Source organism: Malus domestica, chromosome 16 (assembly GCF_042453785.1).
Source record: "Malus domestica chromosome 16, GDT2T_hap1".
NCBI lineage: Eukaryota > Viridiplantae > Streptophyta > Magnoliopsida > Rosales > Rosaceae > Malus > Malus domestica.
In genome coordinates, this window is record NC_091676.1 from 24,169,022 (window position 1) to 24,182,469 (window position 13,448).

Consider the following 13,448-nt stretch of genomic DNA (forward strand, 5'->3'; position numbering starts at 1 on the left):
TAGGGGAGCACTGTTTGTACCATACTTGACCAATCCTGAAACTACTGATTACCGATCAACGTTATACCGTCAAGGACCCAGAAGAGTTTCCCTCAAACCAGGAGGCCAATCACAGCGCGACACATGTCAATGTTAGAATGAAACTAGAAACTCTCTTCTATAAATAGAGATCATTCTCTCACAATATTTCCTATTGTCATTTGTACTAAATCATTCACTAGTACTCACTAAAGGAGAGCTTGAACCTATGTACTTGTGTAAACCCTTCACAATTAATGAGAACTCCTCTACTCCGTGGACGTAGCCAATCTGGGTGAACCACGTACATCTTGTGTTTGCTTCCCTATCTCTATCCATTTACATACTTATCCACACTAGTGACCGGAGCAATCTAGCGAAGGTCACAAACTTGACACTTTCTGTTGTACCAAAGTCCCCACTGATTTTGTGCATCAACACAGTACAACATACCAATTTGATTCATCACATACTCTCCAATACAACACTCTCTTAGCTTGAGCTAAAATAAATGGATCATTTTTAAATTGATGTAGGCCATGATGAAGATTAACCAATGTGAATCCCCCTTCAGCTTTGACACTGTTGGTGATGTTTGCCCAATCATAGTCAAATATAGGCACTTTAAACATGTGATAGTCAAGCAAGATTATGTCATTTATAACCCTATAATAAGCAACTTATTCCAATGGCTTGAGATGTGTCTTTTGCACTAGATCGATAGTGTGTCTGCTTCCAAGTATACACCACTATATTGTGTACTTCGGTCGACATCTCTTGTGTGAAAGCGATTTCCATTGACAAAGTATGTGAGAATTTTTTTTTTTTTTTTTTTTTTGTTTTTGAAATAGAAGGAGAGAGGAAGATAGTGATAGAGAATGTGGGAGTGGGAAGTTTTTAATTTTTTAATTTTTAATTTTTTTTTAATTAGAGATATGTTAGGATTACATGTAGCTGAGGCTTCGAAAGAAAAAAAACAGCAAAATTTGGTGGTGTGAAATTAGATAGGATTTTGGTTGACAATAAGTGTTTTATTGTCAATAAGTGTCTTATTCATTTTTTTTTTAATTAGATGGTTAAACTGGTAATTTCATAAGATTTTGGTTCACAATAAGTGTTTTATTAATTAGTAGAAATAACCAGAGTAGGACATTACATATCTCGAAGTCCTATATTTTACACTTTATACATTGCATGGTCAGATACTTGAGTGACTTAGTACCACATAGAGTTCCTATCAAGGTCTAAAATATCGATGATATCGAAAATATCGGGATAATATCGATATTTTAGACCTTGACTGTAATTGACATACCACTAGTATTGCCAAACTTGACTTTCCTTTCTAACCAGTCACTAAAAGTCAATATATGTCATCTTTCTAAAAGGCTTTCATTATTCAAAGGGTGTCTATATGAATGCTTAAGCTCTTCTCAGTGCATTCTGATACAAAAGACAGGAGCATGCAGTTAGATTTGATTAATTTCATGCCATATAAAGTTATATGTTTTGTGTGTGTGTGTGTACATGTATTACATAAATTCTTAAGTTATTCTTACGCTTTGTATGGTTGAACTTCTGCTATATTTAATAATACACAATGATGAGCGATCTCCAACATGTCACAATCCATGGCCTTCAACCTTCCCGCTAAAATGGGTCTTCCTTTAGTTGCTATTTTAAATTCAGATTCCTCATTTCGAATTTGTCGATCACCCACTCCAGTAGTTTCTTTTATGTACCCAACTACAATGCTTAGAGTTTTCTTCACTAGCATAACTTTCTATTATTTGGTTATCGGAGGGAATCAACCCCTAAACTTAAGCTTTTGATAAGAAGCTACGATCATGTTAATAATTCTTAACTAGAAAGGCCAGATAAATGAGGCACTGGAATGAGGTGTTCTTGGTTGTCCCATTTTAGTAATGGAAAACCAAAGCCAAGAAATAAAAATAGGTGAAAGAGCTAGGGTTTATAGAAAATCAATCTCATGCATCAAAGTATTCAAGGGCGGACCGGATAATTCTCCTGCAAAATACACACATAATCCAATATCTTGCACAAAAGTTACAGAAATTAAGGTAAAGACTTTGTCAACTTTTGGACGACCCTATTTCCGAATGATCCATCCCTCCTCATTTGACCCTTGTAAACAGCCTTTCCAACTACTATTCTTAGCCTCTCTCCTTCTCTCTCTCTCATCACTCACTCTTCCCCTTTCTCTCCCAATGCCATCAAAATTAACCACTATCAACCTTCAAATCCTTCTTCACCTGCACCCTGACTCAATTTGCAGCGCAGCCCCCTCTAAAAGGGCACACACGCTGCCCCTACTTGTGCGTGTACGTACAAGCCTCTTATGCTACGTACCTACACCACAATTATGGAGCAACGTAACAAGAAGATGAAGATGAAGATAATGATGATGCAGTGCGCATCATCATCGTTAATGTCATCTCGTGCTCTTGGTTTCTTCTTTGTTCTGTTACATGTTTGTGTTGCCTCTTCTGCGGAGGTTTCTGAAACCGAAATTCTCCTCAAGTTTAAGGGTTCCTTACAAAACACCGACGGAATAACCAATTGGAAGCCATCGACCAGTCCCTGCACCTCCCAAACGTCGAACTGGATGGGTGTTCGTTGCGATGGAAAGGGGAGAGTTTGGGCTCTGCAGCTTGAGAACATGGGGCTCAAGGGTGGAATCAATGTGGACTTGCTCAAGGACCTGACCAACTTAAGAACCATAAGCCTTATGAAGAACAGTTTTGAGGGTCCATTGCCTGATTTGAGGAAACTTGGCCCACTAAAATCTGTCTACCTGTCGGATAATAAATTATCTGGGGCGATTCCTTCAGATTGGTTCGCAGGAATGTCATCATTGAAGAAAGTACACTTGGCGAATAATCAGTTTACGGGAGAGATTCCAAAGTCGTTGGCAGCTGGGTTGGATAAGTTGGTGGAGCTGAGTATTGAAGGGAACAAATTCGAAGGCAAGATACCAGATTTTAGGCAGCCCGGGTTAACAAATTTTAACGTCTCCAACAACAAATTGGAGGGTGAGATCCCGGAAGGCCTAAGAAAATTTGGTGCAAGCTCATTTGCAGGTGAGCTCAAGTTCTCTCTCTCTCTCTCTCTCTCTCTCTCTCTCTCTCTCCATGTTTAATATCTGAATTTGAGTAAAAATGTCAATAACATGTTTATCTTTTTGAAAAAGACTTTTAAACCCAACCTCGTTTCTCCCCCCACCGTTTTTCTCGAATTTTTAGTTGTGACGAGAATATAAGTGGTATACTACGTATTTTAATAGAATATTTTAATAGAAGTAGTGAGAAATTTTTTTTTTTAAGTTATTAACTTTTTAGCACACATATCTCATCATTTGTATAGTGACACATGATGTACCATCCCGTGTACCGATCACACTGAAAATTCTCTTTTCTTCGTCCCTCTTCTCTCCCCCTCCATGCTTCTCTCTCTTCCATTTCATCTCTCTTCTTAGCTTCTCCACCGACTGCCACAGCCGGAAGTTGCTGTTGATCTACGAGCTCCTGAGACCTGCCATTCATGTAGGCACAGAAAACAGAACAAGGGAGATTAGGTTGTTCGAAAAGGGTAGTTGTCCCAACTAGGAGATCCTCCATCTTTCCGAGTTGACATCAAAACCAACCTGGTTCTTAGGTTGTTCGAAAAGGGAAGTTTTGGCTTAAGAGTTGGTTCCAACTCCAAATCGCTATTTGATTGGGCCCTCAACCAAGGGAGATTACCAGAAACACCAGGTTCATTTTGGTCAGGGTTGCAGCATAGGTTCAATTTGAGCCGTGAACGAGTTTGCAGAGCTCTATCAACAAATATCCACACGTCTGTACTGTTTCTGCATAAAACCACAAACTCAATTCAACCACACGGAACCATTTTAGCACTTACTTTTGGGGTTTTGAGAAAACAATTTAGCATTTTTTGCATATAACCCAAATGGGCATGCTGCTATATCCATTTCAGACACAATCTTTACAGAGAATAACATCTACTGAATAGAAAAGTCCAATCTACGTTGCGTTTGATTGCTGCGAAAGTGAGGGAAAATTATATGGAAAATACCAATTAACGCATTTTGTTGCTAAAGAAAGATCAGGAGGGAGTAGTGGTTGAAACTTGAAACAAGACAATAGAGGTGTGGTGTTGTGATATAAAGGTTATTTTAGGAATTAGAGTGGGTGGGGAATAAGATTTTAATTTTTAAGTTTTTATCGTGGGTCAAATTATTATGTTGATGAAGAAATAAGATAAAGAGGTGGGTTTAGTTGATTTGTTTATATATATATATATATATATATATATATATATATTATTTTTTTTTAACAAACGATATTTATACTAAGGGGCAGGGGTGGGTTCAGCTTCACAATAAGCTAGCAATAATATGATTCAAATTTGTTTTTGACGAGAATTAAACCTAAGACTTGCTTGCAAATGAGGAGGAATACCATTACATCGTAGGACTGAAATAAAATTATTTTTAGGGCTTGTACATATTTAATTGGGACTTTAAGATTTTAGGGCTTAGATAAAATTATTTTGTAATTTTAACATGAATGGTTTTCTAAAGTTAATTTAAGTTCCTATTTTTATAACTTACAATATTTAAGTAATTATAGCACATTTATTTTTTATAAACTTACCACATGAACTTTATTCAAAATTCTAATTCTAATATTAAAAAAAAAAATCAACAACAAAACAAAAGCAATTTATATTAAAAAAAAAAAACTTATATGTAAGGAAGTATCGGTACAAATGTATCAGTACATAAGTTTTGGTCTGAATGTGAGGGTACGTAACTATATTATTTAAACATACATAGGTCACCTAGTACTACAGTCTAGTGATATTCTTCTTCACTTGTAAGTGAGAGGTTTTAGGTTTGATTCTCGTCAAATGCGAATTTGAACCATATTATTGCTAACTCATTGTGAGGCTTAACCCACTTTCCCACCTTCTTAATATAGATATTATCATTTGTTCATAAAAAAAAAAAAAAAAACATACATGGGTACGTAAAATGTATATCCATATATAGAGAAATTCACGTACAATGATAGTAAATGATAATAAATAACTTTTCTTATTATGAGAACTTAATAATAATTATCAATGATAAATAAATTTTTTATTGTTTATGGGAATCGATATATAACCTACACATAAAAGCCTCAATATTACAATTAAATGCCAAGGACCATAGTTAGTTTTTCATCTTAGGCAATAATTCATCCAAAAAGTAATTTCTTTTCAAGGATTAGAATAGAATTTTCCATATTTTTTTTTTAACAAAGGACATTATTTACACTAAGGATGAGGGGTAGGCTAAGTCTCACAATGAGCTAGCAATAATGTGGTTCAAATTCTCCTTTGGCAAGAATCGAACCTAAGACCTTTCACTTACAAGTGAAGAGTAATATTACTAGAACATAGTACTAAATGGCGTAGTTTATTATGTGATAAGTGTCTTCTTTTAAGCAATTTATTAGGTTGGTGTCCTCTTTTAAGCAAATCAAAAGCATAGAGCGCACCTAGAGAACAAAAATATTGTTCTTAAAAGATATAGGCAATTAAAAGTTTTCCACCTTAACATGCAGGGAATGAAGGCCTATGTGGAGGGCCAACTAATATAGCATGCAGTACCCACTCGAAGAAGCCCGCACCCTGGATTATCGTGCTGATTGTGATCGCTGTCATCGTAGCAATCCTCGCCATAGTTGCTTTACTGGTCTTCCTTCTTGGACGCCGCAAAAATACATCTGAATCATCGGTAGAGGCTCCACCACCATCAACAGCAACTGTCCAAAACAGATCAGTTCAAAAAGAACTAGAGCACCAAGCAAGTGCTCCGGGATCACCCGAAAACTCGAGCAGAGGGAGTGGAAAGAAGGGTGAACAGAGCTTGAAGCTTTCGTTTGTGAGAGATGACAGGGAGAGGTTTGATATGCAAGACTTGCTGAAAGCCTCGGCGGAGGTGTTAGGCAGCGGTTGTTTTGGGTCATCTTACAAGGCTGCTTTGCTGACCGGACCTGTGATGGTTGTGAAGAGGTATAAGCAGATGAATAATGTGGGAAGAGAGGAGTTCCTAGAGCACATGAGAAGGATTGGGAGATTGGGACATCCTAATTTGCTTCCACTTGTGGCTTATTATTATAAGAAGGAAGAGAAGCTCTTGATTGCTGACCATGTTCAAAACGGCAGCTTGGCTCGTCATCTTCATGGTAAGTTCCTTTTCCTTTAAACATAAACATATTTGCATTTTACCTAAACATGAATATGACCATATTATCTAGTTGTTCTAGTAATTGATGAGATACTACTTTTAAGTGATTAAAACTATTTGTATGCCACATCTCTAATCGAGACATGCCGCACATTTGTATAGGCGGAGTAATGCCTTTATCAGAGATGTGATTTGCAATGTCGTCCATATAGCATTTCTCGTACATATGGTTTGCAAATCTTTAATGTCATTATAGACAATTTACTTTTAATGTTTTAGTTGTATATATCAATCCATGTCTCTTCCGCAGTCTCTCCTTTAGATTGAGGAATAGACATAAATGAATGGCTAATCAATTTACTTGGTGTTATTTGCACTTTCATGATCAGGAAACCAAACCCTAGGCCAACCAAGCCTTGACTGGCCAACCCGTTTGAAGATTGTCAAAGGAGTAGCACATGGCTTACGCTATCTCTACGCTGAGCTTCCCAGCCTAGTAGCACCCCATGGCCACCTCAAATCATCAAACGTTCTTCTCAACGAGTCCTACGAGCCCCTTGTCACCGACTACGGCCTAATCCCTGTGGTAAACCAAGAACATGCTCACACCATCATGGTGGCCTACAAGTCCCCAGAGTACATGCAAAGCAAGCGCATTACAAAGAAGACCGATGTTTGGAGCTTCGGAGTGCTGATCTTGGAGATCTTAACGGGGAAGTTGCCCACCAACTTTCTGCAGCAAGGTAAAGGAAGCGAGGAGGATTTGGCAAGTTGGGTGAACTCGGTGCCTCGGGGGGAGTGGTTCAATCAGGTGTTTGATACAGGAATGGGGGCAGGCAAGAGTAGTGAGGGAGAGATGCTGAAGCTCTTGAAAATTGGGTTGGAATGTTGTGAAGGGGAAGTGGAGAAGAGATTGGATCTGAAAGAGGTTGTGGAGAGGATTGAAGAGTTGAAAGAGAAGGACAACCGCGGCGATTCAGATATTTTCTCTACGTGAGCTAGTGAAGGCAACATGACGAAGATTGTTGGCTGATGAAATAGTGCTCTCTTTCTGCATGACATGCTCAATGGTTCATTGATTCAGTGATGATAAGAAACCTCTTAATTTGTATCTGTCAGGTCCCTCCCAATTCCCTCAACAGGATGAGAGACAACAATGAACTGCTTGTCTATAAGATTTGGCTTTATATGCAAGCTAGGTTTAAACAAACTACTTTAATATTCCATAACATAATTTCCTTCTAGTATAACCATTTATTCATCAAATAATCCTTAATTACAATATCATACCCAAAAGAGTTTATAAAATTTCATTTCGCACCACATCTAAATGGAATAGGATTTGCACACGTTTCAAATTAATTACAGGTTCAAAGCAATGATATACTCTCCATCTATGTACTCGGTATTTATCACTTGGTTCTTATATTTTGACTATTCCAAATCATCAAGGAAGGGGAAATAATAATAAAGAACCATTCAGGGAGAAAATGATCACTAACATCTCCCTTCCCACCCTCACCAAATATATAAAATTTAAAAATTTTAAAAAAAAATTAAAGAAGAAGAAAAATCAAAATTTCCCAATAAATTCTCTCCATATTAACTCGAGAAGGTAAGAGGTTTTTTCTTTTTCTTAATAAATTATAGAGAAAAATTACTACTAAAAAAGTCCTATGATCGATCCTAAAAAATAGGAGAAACTTTGATTGTACACCATAAAAGTGATTTTTCTTATATCAGTGATTGAACAATTACAGTTGTCGTATTCTAGCTGCAGATGTTCATAATCTAACGATATGCACGAGAACCAAGGGTGAGAACCAAGTCTAGGGCCTAGGCTTTTCATTTATCTCTTGTTATCTGTAGTATATTTATCTCTCTCGTATGTATTGGTTCCTCTATATGTAAGGGAAACCCTCTCAGAGATCACTACAAGGTCAAAAACCGAAACTTAACTGCCTTTTTTTTTTCTCATCGTTCTTCAAGTTCTCCATTGTAACAAGTCATCTCTCATCTGACGGTATGTACATGTGGAATCAAAACTTTGTTGGTAGACTCGGTTAATATTAGAAATTTTAACCGATGTGGGCGTTTTGGCATGCAACTGCATCAATCGTCTCTATATCTAGGGCCAAATTTCTAAAATAATGCTGTAGATATGGGGGGTTAATTAGCTATAACCGAGTTAATGTTTGTTTTAATTAACTTTAAGTAGTTTTGAATAATTAAGTTCCTCTGGCCCTTAGGCAATTGGGAAGTTTTAAGAGTCCAGAAGGAGAGACAGAGAGAAGGAGACAGAAAGCTTTGCATTATTTTGTTATATTATAATTTTTTTATTTTTGAAATTTACTTATGTTCCCATATTCATATTTGAGCAAGAGGTTGTTGAATCTGAGAGTTGAGAAAGAGGAAGGGCGGAAGAGAATAATGTGGTATAACAATGTTGATAATGGAAATGATAATCAAGGCGCGGGGACAATAGCAGTGGCAATCGGCGAGGGTGTCTCCAGCCAAAATGCTTTGAAATGGGCTATTGATCATCTCGTCTCTAGATCTACCACCCATGCTCCTATCAAGCTTGTCCATGTTATTCACCAATCTAATTCCTATAATAAACTTCATGCAACTGGTAACTCCCTCTCTCTATATCTTTCATACATATGCACGTGCCGCATATTGTCCGATAATTAGTTCTATTCATCAATTAATATTGTGTTAATTATCACATTTCTAATACAGGCGAGACTCATTTATGTGAATGTCTCACATAGAAGTTTTCTGCGTGTTGAGATGACACAAATAGCAGTACTCTTGCGTGAATAATTAACATATTTTGTTTTATTTTTGGTGGCGCTTATAGAGAACAACCCATCAAATGAAGGGCAAGCTCATGATGCTCCAAATACAGATTTCTTGCTTCCATTTCGTTGCTACTGTACACGCAAACGAGTAGGTTAATTCAATTCATAACTTCTTTTTTTGTAAGAAACCTCAGTGATAATAAATGATATTTAGAAAAGGAATTACACCTAATCCGGAGGACATAAAACTTTATCCGTCACTCTTTTTTTAATCTAATCAACATACCTATTTATATACGCTATATAATTAAGAAGCTAGTTGTCTATGATTAAATATTTTAAGTTTTGACAAATTATAATTAGATGTAGTTGATTTGTGAAATTAATATCATCAGGTACAATGCGAGACTGTTCTACTGGAGGATCAAGATGTAGCTGAGGCCTTAGTTGAGTACATTTCCCGCCATGGCATTGTGAGTATTGTTGTTGGTGCGACATCCAGGACTGGTGGGTTAACAAGGTATGCAATGTAGCTAGATATGTAAGATTGTGCGTCTATGTGCAATTTTGTTTGTCCAAACTCATATGATGTTCAAATCATATTGTTCAAGTAGGCGTCGATTCAAGGCATCTGAATCTATTCCAGGCAGAGTCCTGAAGTTGGCACCACATTTCTGCTCAGTATACACCATCAAACAAGGAAGGGTGAGTGAAATGCGTGAAGCGTCTCGTCCACTTCCAAATATTCCTGCTGGGGAGAGGGCAGCAGATCACCATTCCGATCACATGTAAGCATTTATATATTCAATAAATATTGGATCATTTTGCCAAACTTTCAATATCTACCAAATATTACATTAAAAAACATACAATGCAAACGTCTATCAACATGCAACCAATATGTTACTTATGTTGAGAATGAGTCCCACATTGATGGGAGGAGGGACCTTATATGGGCTTATAAGAGGTTGGGTTACTCCCCCTACTCCCCATATTGCCAATTAGTTTTATGGTTGAGCCTCAACTTTCTTCATGATATCAGAGCAAGTTGTCCCACGTGTAAAGCCAAATGGCCACATGTGCTCCATATCATCCCGTTATGTTGATCCACGTGTTAGGCTCGAAAATTCGCAATACGTGAGGGGACGTGTTGAGAATGAATCTCACATTGATAAGAGAAGGGACCACGTGTGAAGCCAAACGGCCACATGTGCTCCACGTCACCCCCGTTATGTTGATTCACGTGTTAGACTCGAAATTCGCAACACGTGAGGGGGCATGTTGAGAATGAGTCCCACATTGATAGGAGGAGGGACCTTGCATGGGCTTATAAGAGCAATTCCACCGGAGTGGAATTTGCCCAGGACCCAGGAGAAAAACAGGGCCAGCACCCTGTCAACCAAGTCCATCCCTCAATTTGACTGGTACCCAGCCTGAGCTGGGCAAGAGCCCAGCCCAAAACAGACTGAGCAAGAAGCTGGGCAGTTTGCTTGGCGCGTGCGCTTCACGCAGGCGCTGCCGCGAGTAGCCGACAGGGCTGTCAGCCCACTTGTGCTCCGAATCCCATCAGCGACGTGGCATTCTTATATCCGTTGGATTTCCAACGGCTAGTTTTTCTAGACCGTTGGATTTCCAACGGTAAAAAAAATTTAAATTTTACTTTTAAAATATACCGTCCGATCACAGATCAACGGTCCATGTTAATTAACTAATTAAAATTTATTAAAACATACAGAAAAAATATTAAAAAATACATAAAATTTAAAAAAAAATTTATTTATTTTTTCTATAAATACCTAACTCTCATCTTCTACCTTACACCACATTTCAATATTTTCTACACTTTCTACCAAAGCTTTCATATACTTTTTGTGTGAAAAAAAAATACCAAAAAACTTGTGGTTGAAGAATAAAGTGTATTTGATGAGTTTATGTAATTTCATTTTAGTGTGTTTTTTTTTTAGTTTATTTGATGAGTATGTAATTTTATTTTAGTGTGTATTTTTTTTTAAGTTTATTTGAAATTTTATCTGAAATTGGTTAAAAATCTTATTAGAAATAAACTTAAAAAAAAACACACCAAATAAATACGCTGGGTACCAGCGCATTTTTTTAGGGGTGGAGATGCCTTGGCCTATTACTGTTCACTCCAGTCTATTACTGTTCATTTGAGTGGATAAATGCGCTGGGTGCTGGCGCAAAGTCCTTAGGGGTGGAATTGCTCTAAGAGGTTGGGCTACTCCCATATTCTCAATTGATTTTATGGTGGAACCTCAACTTTCTTCAACTTATTTGACTCATTTATTAATTAACTGATTTGGTTGATGTCTGATCTAGAGGTAGAGGTCCGATCAACGGAGCATATGATGAGGTCTCAATGGCTGAGAATGATGTTTCGTTTGTAAGCTCAGAAAGACCAAGTACTGATAGCATTTTATCTTTCTACCAAAATTTTGGGCCAGCTGGACTGACCCGATTTCCTTTAGAATCATCATCAAACATGGAGAGTATTGCAAAACTTGACGAAGATTTTGACAGTTTTGATTTTTATGCTCCCCATGAACCGTCATCAACTGTACAATGTTGTGGAGGAACACCATTCTTGTCGCAGAAAGTATTGGTAAGTCATTTGAATAGGATACGAGTCAATTACCAACTAAACACAAAAGAATGTTTATTTTGATTCGAAATCTTTCGGTACTTGCAGGAAGATATGGAAGAGGAGATGAAAAGGCTTAGAGTGGAGCTGAAGCAAACAATGGACATGTACCATGCAGCCTGCAAAGAAGCAGTGGCAGCAAAACAGAAGGTTCTAGCATAATTTAAACCGTCATAAATCTTCCTAGCAACTTAGAGCTAGCATTTTAGCTAATAGCGCTTTCTCTTACCATCATAAGTTTTTAGGTTGCATGCATGTATCTCACTGAATCTCTTTGCTCTTCCATCTCTCTCATAAAGGTAAGACCACTTGCATATACAGCCAAAGCTCCAGATTCGATTAGCAATGTGATCATAATAACTTGTTTAAGCATTCTTGCTATAAACTGATACCGTTGAATATTTAGAATACACATTCATATAATATACAGCTATGTAACACTCAACCCAATCAATAATTTTAGATTCACGGTCAAACAACACGACAAGAGAGAATTTCTCTATTTAAGTGTATATGGCATAATGATATTCACATCTATTTGTTATTTGGTCCATGCATCGTAGCGAACAATTATCACCTAAACTTTGAGTATTCTTTTTTTGGTCGAAAACTTTGGCTATATTACATCGTAATGCCGTACTTTCATCTATTTTATTATTTGGATTTAAGTGTCTCAATAATTATCCTGATTGTAGTCTTCTCATCTTACTCATATTCAATATACAGACAATTGAGCTAGAGGAGTGGAAACTGAAAGAAGAGAAAAAACTAGAAGAGGCACGACTTGCCTTAGAAGCAACTAGGGCAGCTATGGAGAAGAAAAAAGCAAATTCTAAGGCAGCAGTTTTGGCAGCTGATCATCATCACGAAGCCGCTCAGAGGTTTACTGAGAAAGAGGTGCAAACAACGATCAGTGCAGATCAAATATTCAAAGCTTTAAGGGAAGCTGACGATGAAGAAAAGAAAAGAGTTTTGGATGCTTTAGGCCAGTCCCAGATAGTTTTCAAATACCAAAGCTTAGTTCATATCTTAGTTGTTTTATTGTTACTTTCTTTTTACTGTTCACTGTTTTAGTGAATTTGTTTCAACAGATTTAAGTGGCCTTTGTAGGGCATTTCAATTGGTTTGTTTTCTCCATATACATATTCAGGTTCAAGGAGCTAGTTACTAGTTGTATAGCATTTTAGCATTAAGTTCACTGCACGGACTTACGCGCGCGCCAAAGGTCTATCTAAATCATGCGGTACTTACACTTGTATTACATTTAAGTTACTTTGCAATCAACAAATTCTTATGCTGAAGAAACATTGTAATATACTTTTTATCGTTCATGGTGGTGTATATTAGACAAGAAAAATAAAATAACACTCACTTTATTTAATCAGGAGGATTTATCTTGTTGATGCACAAAATCAATGAGAACTTTGGTACAACAGAAAGTGTTAAGTTTGTGACCTTCGCTAGATTGCTCCGGTGTGGATAAGTATGTAAATGGATAGGGACAAAGAAGCAAACACAAAATGTACGTGGTTCACCCAGATTGGCTACGTCCACAGAGTAGAGGAGTTCTCATTAATTATGAGGGGTTTACACAAGTACATAGGTTCAAGCTCTCCTTTAGTGAGTACTAGTGAATGATTTAGTACAAATGACATTTTAAAATATTCTGAGAGAATGATCTTTATTTATAGAAGAGAGTTTCTAGTTT

The 13,448-nt window shown here is 37.2% G+C and overlaps 2 protein-coding genes across 4 annotated transcripts; both read left to right on the forward strand.

Annotated features, from left to right (window-relative positions):
• The first annotated feature begins 2,196 nt into the window (after positions 1 to 2,196).
• On the forward strand, positions 2,197 to 7,487 carry LOC103404081 (pollen receptor-like kinase 2). The gene is made up of 3 exons (XM_029096429.2): positions 2,197 to 3,119; positions 5,652 to 6,275; positions 6,667 to 7,487. The coding sequence occupies exons 1-3, from the start codon at positions 2,378 to 2,380 to the stop codon at positions 7,272 to 7,274; spliced, it is 1,974 nt and encodes a 657-aa protein (XP_028952262.1). The 5' UTR covers positions 2,197 to 2,377; the 3' UTR covers positions 7,275 to 7,487.
• Positions 7,488 to 8,154: 667 nt separating this feature from the next.
• Positions 8,155 to 12,903, forward strand: LOC103404067 (U-box domain-containing protein 51). Of its 3 annotated transcripts, XM_070816256.1 has the most exons (8): positions 8,155 to 8,300; positions 8,660 to 8,909; positions 9,141 to 9,229; positions 9,477 to 9,601; positions 9,693 to 9,869; positions 11,419 to 11,701; positions 11,789 to 11,890; positions 12,467 to 12,903. In XM_070816256.1, exons 2-8 carry the CDS (start codon positions 8,708 to 8,710, stop codon positions 12,812 to 12,814), a joined length of 1,326 nt encoding a protein of 441 aa, XP_070672357.1. In that variant the 5' UTR covers positions 8,155 to 8,300; positions 8,660 to 8,707; the 3' UTR covers positions 12,815 to 12,903. The 3 variants fall into 3 exon arrangements, with proteins under 3 accessions (XP_070672357.1, XP_070672355.1, XP_070672356.1); XM_070816254.1 differs by having other exon boundaries at positions 8,157 to 8,909; XM_070816255.1 differs by having other exon boundaries at positions 8,159 to 8,909; positions 9,696 to 9,869.
• Positions 12,904 to 13,448: the final 545 nt, after the last annotated feature.

Coding starts and splice junctions, on each gene's coding strand:
- LOC103404067 (XM_070816254.1), top strand. CDS start 8,633: ATGTTCCCATATTCATATTTGAGCAAGAGGTTGTTGAATCTGAGAGTT. Junction 9,230..9,476: donor GCTACTGTACACGCAAACGA/GTAGGTTAATTC, acceptor TAATATCATCAG/GTACAATGCGAGACTGTTCT. Junction 9,602..9,692: donor AGGACTGGTGGGTTAACAAG/GTATGCAATGTA, acceptor ATATTGTTCAAG/TAGGCGTCGATTCAAGGCAT.
- LOC103404081 (XM_029096429.2), top strand. CDS start 2,378: ATGCTACGTACCTACACCACAATTATGGAGCAACGTAACAAGAAGATG. Junction 3,120..5,651: donor TGGTGCAAGCTCATTTGCAG/GTGAGCTCAAGT, acceptor CTTAACATGCAG/GGAATGAAGGCCTATGTGGA. Junction 6,276..6,666: donor CTTGGCTCGTCATCTTCATG/GTAAGTTCCTTT, acceptor TTTCATGATCAG/GAAACCAAACCCTAGGCCAA.